Below are 7670 nucleotides of genomic sequence, written 5' to 3' on the forward strand. Positions count from 1 at the left end.
GACTAAGCCAAAACCGACATTCACAAATGTAATTGGTGGATCCCCTGCTCCACGCTTAGCTGGGACCATTTCTAATATAAAAAGTTAAATTTATTAGATAGAGGTCTTATTAACACCTTTTTACGGATTATTATTAAACGACAAAAAAGAAAATTGGAGGTAAATTTTTTTTACTTAAAGTTCATCTCCAATCCTGAAGTTAGTTAACATTTTTCATTTTGAGTATGGAGATTTATTCAAGGATAGAGAGTTAGAGACATTATGTGTCGTTCGGTTGGGGTAATGTCCACAATTTCTTCTTTATAAAGATTATTATTAAAGCACTTTTGCTTCCCATTTGCAAATACGAAACTACACATGCACAACAGTTACCGAAAGAAGGGTGATATCTTATGTCATTCATTTTTAACTTGGCCGTTATTTATATACCAAAATGGAAAACGTTTTATTGACTTGAGAACGCCATTGATCTTGTCTTGTCTCTCTTTAGAGAATCATTATGCCCAAATCGTTAGGGTTTCCTTTTAGAGAATGAATCGTAAATCGAATGAATGTGGTGGTTGTGGTTCACAAAATCAATGGATACTACACAACGTTCATCAAAGAGGTATATACCGTCATCTCTGCACATCTTGTGTTCTAAAATTCAATGCTGGTTTGTTTTGCCCAATTTGTTTCCAAGTTTATAATTTAGGTTCATCATCATCTTCATTCGCCATCGATCGTATTATGTGCCAAAATTGCCCCTCTGTTTCACATAAATCTTGTGCGAGTGGTTTAACAAAAGGAGAAAAAAACAATCCTCATTATCAATGTCCACCTTGTTTAAACCCTAATTTTGTATTTTTCGATGTCACCAAGAGTGAAAAGGGGAAGGTTATAGATGTGAATTCTGCTAAGGTACTTGTTACTGCTGCAACGATTTCATCCAATTCCATGAATAAAGCAGCGAGTTTAGCTAGGGTTGATGCTGAGAGAAGAGTTAATGAAGCTACAGTTTCTAGGAAACATGCCAAAGGGTTTCTAGAGAAAGTTATTTTACTTGAGAAAAACGAGAATGGTGGTGAGCAAATTGTCAATACATTACCAGCTCCTGCTCCTGTCGTTGCCGCAGCTCCTGCTCTTGTTGTTGCTGCAGCGCCTGCTGTTGCGCGGCCGGGTCCTGCTCCAGCGGCGAGGTTGGTGAAGGAGCAGAAAAAGAAAGCGAAAGTGAATAATGCTGCAATTAGTCATGCATTGGAAGCGCAATTACTGATTCAGAATAATTTTAAGGCAACGAAAAAGGATACACCTGGAAGGGGTTTGAATAATGTGAAGTTTTATACACCAGTTGTATTGCAGAAGGATTTGAAAAATGGTGTATCCGATATGAATAAGATGAATCGAGCTCCTGGGGTTATGGGATGTGAAGTAAGACATGGCGTGTCTAATGCAGTAAAGGAGGAGAAAAAGCTTGACGTATTAAACCGTGTAGAACCAGCGGAATTTGATAGATTTGGATTAGTTTCGAGACATACTCCTCAGAATAGACAAGGTGTAGAAAAAGAGGGAGACAAATCTAAACTACTTGCAGACTCTAAGGACGGGCCTCGGATACTTACATCAAGTTGAGGTAGGTATCACTAAGTTATCGATTTGAAATTTTTAATCTTTATATGGTTTAAGGGTGTTAATTGACATGTATGGGATTTCTTGTTTGCGTTCTTAACTTTTCTGATTTGGGCTGCAGATGCAGTAGCTCTGAGTAATACAGTTCTTGGGTTGTACACAGCACCAGATTCGATTGAGCTAGATTTTGTCAGCTGGGTTTGCCAGATGAAGTTCGAGAGTTTTTTGGTACATTAATCTTCTTCATTTTTCTGTTATCTGTGCTTGGAATTATGTAGAGATGTCTCAGGCTGTCCTGTTTTTGTTCTCTAGCTTTGTTTTTGTAGGGTTTATAATAATACTTATGGCTTAATTGTACCTTCGTGATGAAGAAGGTTCATTTCTTGTATTATACGTTTATTTGGGTATCTTAACTACTTAAAAGTGTAGCTTACATAATCTTCTCTTTTAATGTGAAAAGTCTCCATTGCCAATGACGTGATAACTAGTAATTGACTCTGCAATCATACAGTATGTCTTCATTTCTTGCATAATTCGTAGTAACTCATCTACATATCTCTGAGCAACATCATATGCTCCCTTACCAATTAAACTCTTCATAGAATGAACTCAAGTAGGCTTGTTTGTTCCAGGTAAGTTGTTTAAATTCACCTTGGTTGTAGGGGGTATGCTAGATATCTTAGTTGCATGAAGCTTCTATCTTAGGTATTGAAGCTCACTTATGTTTGAACGTATCAAATAGGATTGTTCTGCAGCACACCAGCACCAGCTCCTGCTTCATTAGGTGAGGTACAAATCTGGTTCAAGCAAATCTTCATTAACCTGCAACATTATAGCTTCTTATATAATTTGAATGTAATGCCATTTACTCTCGTTATGGCGTCTTGTTTAATACACTGTTCTCATATTCGAAGAGGAAGATTTGAATTTGTTGATCCCAGAAAACAAGGAAACTAAGACTGGAATTATCAAATTTGCCAAGGCGTTTTAATTTTAGTATAGTTGCTATTAAGTCTGTTATGATGCAACATTAAGATGAAAAGTTTAATTGCAGACTCTCTTCTAAAGGATGCAGAAGCAACATTATGCCTGCAGTTAACATGAAATTTCTAGGTGAGGGGTCTGCAGATTGAGGCCTTCGGTGAATGGGGAGCGTAAAGTCGATGGTGAGCTGTCTCTTTTGAGTGTTTTCATTTAGGGTGTTCTGTTGAGCCCTCAGGGTTCTGGAAACAATATTGACTGGGTTGTGTATGTTGAGGATAATTAACATTACTGGGACTGTTCACATGTGTTCCCGTTCTGTGCCCTGAATACTGGGACTTTGTGATTATTGCCTACATCGGTTACCCATTAATCAGATGATAAATTTGTATGAGAAAGAAATAGAAAAGAAGATTTGTTCTATGAAGTTTTAGTTGCTTTCCAAGGATTGCAACTAGAGTCAGAAATCAAAGTCGTGAATTTCTTTTTTGAACGTCCTGACAAAAATAACCTGGGGCATACCACAATCTCATTAACAATCTCAGTTCTTTCCTGGATCTTGTTTTGACCTCTAACAGAATTATTATAAGATGTAATACTCTGTAAATAGTTATAACGAACATGGCTTATATGAAGCTAAGATACATTATTCTCCAAAAACAAAGACGATACATTATTTTGCATCAGTAAAAGGCGACAACCAAGAATTTACTTTTGTTGCTTTGACAAAGAATTAATTTCTTCCATTAATCAGAGTTAAATGAAGCAACTGCATCCATCTCTTGCCGTAAAAGAAGGGCATCAACAAAGACATCCAAGCCTTCTCCCTGCATTATATTGTTTATTGAGTGGTGTGTGACCCCTACACGGTGATCAGTAACACGTCCTTGAGGGAAGTTATATGTGCGAATGCGTTCTGACCTGTCCCCACTACCAATCTGCTCAAGCATTCCACCAATCACTAAATGCCCTTCAAAGTTTAAAGACAGCTGAAAATTGGAGAAAAAAAAATGAAGGGGTCTGCAGATCTTCACTAACCTGCTCCATTCTGAGCTGCGACCGACTCATCTGAGCTCTTAACCTTTCTATTTCGTACAACCTTGCGCACAGGACTCTAAGAGCTTTGGCCCTGTTCTGTGAATTGACAACAAAAATACAGAAAACTAATGAAACACCAAGATCTCTTGATCACTGCGCGATGGAAGTCATACAGTTATCATCACAAATTTACTCCAGTTCCATCTTCAGCCATGGGTTCGAACCTAAACGAGGTTCTAGAAAATATTTGCTACACTAGTTTTTCCTTGAGTCTTTCAAGAACGGTAAAGAGAAAAAGAAAAGATTGGGTGAAGAAAAACGATCCAAAAATGAAGATCTAATTCTATTTCTATGTGACTATAAGTTATTTTCTCCAGTAAATATTTTATCACAGCTATGGAAATTGAGAACTAAACAGAAACCTAAAGTCTAACTGACACGGCCACGCTCAACAAGGAAAGGCAAATACAACAAAATTATGTCTCAAATATATATTTCAAAGGGATGAGGATTAAAGAGGCCACTACCATATGCTGAGATCGTTCATCTTGCATGGTAACTGTAATCCCTGATGGAATATGCATCATTCTCACAGCACTGTTCGTTGTATTTGCATGCTGACCACCTGCACCACCGGATCTGTAAGTATCTATCTTCAAATCTTCGTTCTTCAACTGTACATCCACCTGGAGAAGACCGACTTTAAAAAGTTAAGCTTTCGCATCCTTAAAAAGAACGCCATAACAGCATAAAGAAAGAGATATGGAAAGGAAGTGAGCACCTGATCAGCTTGAGGGAGGATAGCAACAGATACAGCACTAGTATGCACACGTCCAGACTTCTCTGTCAACGGAACTCGCTGTGGTATTAGAGAAAGCATTAATTCCTTTTCTCCCTCAATAACAAGAATGAGTGAATATTTTAAGATAATTAAAAGTTTGAAGCACCTGCACTCTGTGAACTCCACTCTCAAATTTAAGTGTACCATACACTCCAACCCCAGTAATTGATGCACTCGCTTCCTAAAATGAAACACAGCCTGCAGTAAGATACACACCCATAGCACCAAAAGAGATATCATTAACAAAATGACAGAATACAGAAAGCGAACCTTGTATCCTTTAAGATCAGACTCCGTAATATCTACAACTTCAAACCTCCAACCTTTCTTTTGAGCATATCTCTCATACCTGTTATAACTCCAAATAATATCAAAATCACCAACAATACGTAAGAAAGAAGAAGGTAACTCAATCAGGTTCGACAACATACATTTTGAAAATATCCATAGCAAACAAAGACGCCTCTTCACCTCCAGTCCCTGCATCAGATGACAGTAATAATGAATCCACTGGGAAAATGGAGCAACTCTATACACACTAGATGAGAAAAAAAAATTGGGCGAATTAACACATTTTTGGTTACCTGCTCTCACCTCCAAAATACAATCCCTTTCATCGGCATCATCCTTAGGCAGCATTGACTTAAGCAAGAGTTGCTGAATTCTCTTCTCATCCTCTGTAGCCTCACCCAACTCCGCGTTTGCCATGTCATACATATCTTTATCTTCTGAACTTTCAGCAATCAGCGATTTCAAGCCATCAATTTCCTAAAAAAACGACTAAAACACTTCACCACAGAACAAACCAAAATAAAATGAACAATCCAAATATCTTCCCAAGATTGCTGATAAATGACTACCTTTTGCTTGGCTCTCAAATCATTTATCAGGTCCATAGAATCACGTAGCTTCCGAAGCTCCTTATTAGCTTGTGAATAATCTGCCGGCGAGGCTTCTGGCTAACTTCAGTTTACACCAAAAAATTCAACCCTTAATTAGCAATCTCTTGGACCATGATACACAAAGATAACAAATTGGAAAGATTAATCACCATACAGATAAAATTCGTCAATTTAACTGATTTATGGGCATCTGACCTAGAACCCTGCATCAGTTGGGATGAATGCCTGGCATCCAACAGTGTGAATTACTTTGCGTGCATACAAAGAAGCACGTATAATACTTTTTGCCTAAAAAATCCACAAAGGTGATACGAACTAAATTCACTATAAACTAGTTTAACCTTACTGTTAAAAAATCTCTCTTTTCTTTGAGACATTTCATCAAACACTGGTGAAGCACCTTTCAGAACCCTTAACAAAGTTACCTGATTTAGTATGTTCTCGAGATATTTGGATTTATATTCAATTGCCGTCAGCCTTTGTTCCATGATTCTGATCATATCACTCGATAATTGCATATCTAATCCTGGAATAAGTATAAGAATTAGATTCCTAATTGAACAATGTGAATCTATTACAAACAATGAAGAGATGAGGAGAAAACAATAACCATATATACCTGAAGAGTAAGAACGGATTAAAGAAGAGAGACCAAAGCAATGTCTTGTTGGGTTCTTGAAGGAGCCAAAATGATTTGAATTTTGAACCATACTTCTCCAAAGAAACCCTAAGTTTCTCATTCTTAATGATCACGGCAGGATTGATTGGTTGGCCTGTGAACGAACTAATGGAAAATCTTAACTAATCGGCGGGAGGAGAAGCAGAAAGATGGAGTAGCTTCAGTTTTGTGGGTTGCCCGGTAATGGAAACCTAAACTCAGCTCTCTTTTTCTCAAGAAGAACAAAAACGGCCTCATGCCCTGATGAATTTGAAGGCTTTTTTTTAAAACCCGATCCGCTTCACCATTTTCAAACGAGTCTCACATCCAATGTAGTCAATGGGGAAAATTTTAAAGGGCCAATTACAGAATGGTCATATTTTTTATAATTCGGTCAGTGATCATATTTTTGTAATTCATTTACAAAATGGTTTTTTTCCATCCGACTTAATACTTTTGAATAAAACGGTGTTATCTCTTCCGAAAATACCCTCCCTTAAAATACCCTTCCTAGTTAACTAATTGGTTGAAGTGGTGGTGATGAAGCGGTGGTGGTGGTGGTGGAAGCTTAAGAATCTCTACTAAATCCCGAAGGGGAAGCGGTGAACCCTTTGGGTGAATGCGGTGTAACGATCCTGAATGTGGTGTAACGAACCTGAATGCGATTTTACGATCCTGAATGCGGTGTAACGATATGTAAGCGGCACCACCACCACCTACAAATAGCACCACAGTCAAAAAATTATAATGAAATCAAAATTTAAAATTGTGTATAAAATGATAAATATGAAGGGCACACGGGTAATTTCATAAACATATTTAACTGTGAGTCACCACTTAAATATCTTTTTAACGGAAGTATGATCAATTTGTTTGTAACAATAGGATGCTTTTGTGAATCGGTCCTAATACCAGGACTGTTTTTTACATTTCCAATTTTAAATGTAGTCGATGGGGAAAAAATAATATAGATGTGTCTCTTTTGATAAATACTCAAATTCTAATATTGCAGGCATTGGACTAGTATTGAGGAATTCTGCAGGTGTATTTGGAGAAACCAAAGGATCAACCGTTGCAATTTTAGATGGAGAGTAAGCTGAAGCTCCAGCTATTTTGGAAGTAGTGGAATGGGCAGTAGAAAAGGGAATTCAGCAGTTGTAATTGGAATCAGATAGTAGCAATGTAGTGTCAGTCATTAATGGCTCTTTGTCTACTATTAATTGAACTACAACTGATGTTGTCCGAAACTGTTTTTTTAAACTTAACTCTATCAATAATATTTTTTATTTATTTTTATAATAAATGGGTTTGTAAATCTGTCAAGAGAACTGCAAACTCTTATTCAGATACTCTAGCTAAGTATGCAAGAGCATTAAGGTCAAGTGATGAATGGTCTAATCCTCCATCCATTCTGTTTAATGAGTTGGAAATGGATCATAACTAGGTGTCAGTTTGATTATTTGCATTATTTTTTCCTATCGAAAAAAATAATTGTCGGATCTCCTTTCATCTCGGTTGGGCCCTGAGACTAGAGTATATACGATGAGTTTCGATTCGGCTTTTGCTCAAACAAAAACCGAAACTGATACTTCTGATTTTTGATTTTCCAAATCAAAACCGTGTCATAGACCAACGGTTTCGG

General features: G+C 37.3%; 2 protein-coding genes across 3 annotated transcripts; one reads left to right on the forward strand and one right to left on the reverse strand.

Moving 5' to 3' along the window:
* Positions 1-435: 435 nt before the first annotated feature.
* LOC113334358 lies at positions 436-2794 on the forward strand. Of its 2 annotated transcripts, XR_003352726.1 has the most exons (3): positions 436-1612; positions 1730-1836; positions 2663-2794. XR_003352726.1 is itself a non-coding variant. In XM_026580630.1 (2 exons), exon 1 carries the CDS (start codon positions 532-534, stop codon positions 1609-1611), a length of 1080 nt encoding a protein of 359 aa, XP_026436415.1. In that variant the 5' UTR covers positions 437-531; the 3' UTR covers position 1612; positions 1730-2046. The 2 variants fall into 2 exon arrangements, 1 of the variants encoding a protein (XP_026436415.1); XM_026580630.1 differs by lacking the exon at positions 2663-2794 and having other exon boundaries at positions 437-1612; positions 1730-2046.
* Positions 2795-3151: 357 nt separating this feature from the next.
* LOC113334499 (peptide chain release factor 1-like) lies at positions 3152-6268 on the reverse strand. Its single transcript, XM_026580733.1, has 11 exons — positions 5990-6268; positions 5796-5896; positions 5329-5427; positions 5053-5236; positions 4900-4948; positions 4739-4817; positions 4575-4649; positions 4409-4486; positions 4155-4313; positions 3628-3723; positions 3152-3527 (listed from the first exon to the last, which is right to left on the reverse strand). The coding sequence occupies exons 1-11, from the start codon at positions 6108-6110 to the stop codon at positions 3336-3338; spliced, it is 1233 nt and encodes a 410-aa protein (XP_026436518.1). The 5' UTR covers positions 6111-6268; the 3' UTR covers positions 3152-3335.
* Between the last annotated feature and the right edge of the window lie 1402 nt (positions 6269-7670).

This window comes from Papaver somniferum, unplaced genomic scaffold (assembly GCF_003573695.1).
Source record: "Papaver somniferum cultivar HN1 unplaced genomic scaffold, ASM357369v1 unplaced-scaffold_137, whole genome shotgun sequence".
Lineage (NCBI taxonomy): Eukaryota > Viridiplantae > Streptophyta > Magnoliopsida > Ranunculales > Papaveraceae > Papaver > Papaver somniferum.

Coding starts and splice junctions, on each gene's coding strand:
- LOC113334358 (XM_026580630.1), top strand. CDS start 532: ATGAATCGTAAATCGAATGAATGTGGTGGTTGTGGTTCACAAAATCAA.
- LOC113334499 (XM_026580733.1), bottom strand. CDS start 6,110: ATGAGAAACTTAGGGTTTCTTTGGAGAAGTATGGTTCAAAATTCAAAT. Junction 4,949..5,052: donor TATTTTGGAGGTGAGAGCAG/GTAACCAAAAAT, acceptor CATCTGATGCAG/GGACTGGAGGTGAAGAGGCG. Junction 3,724..4,154: donor ATGAACGATCTCAGCATATG/GTAGTGGCCTCT, acceptor GTCAATTCACAG/AACAGGGCCAAAGCTCTTAG.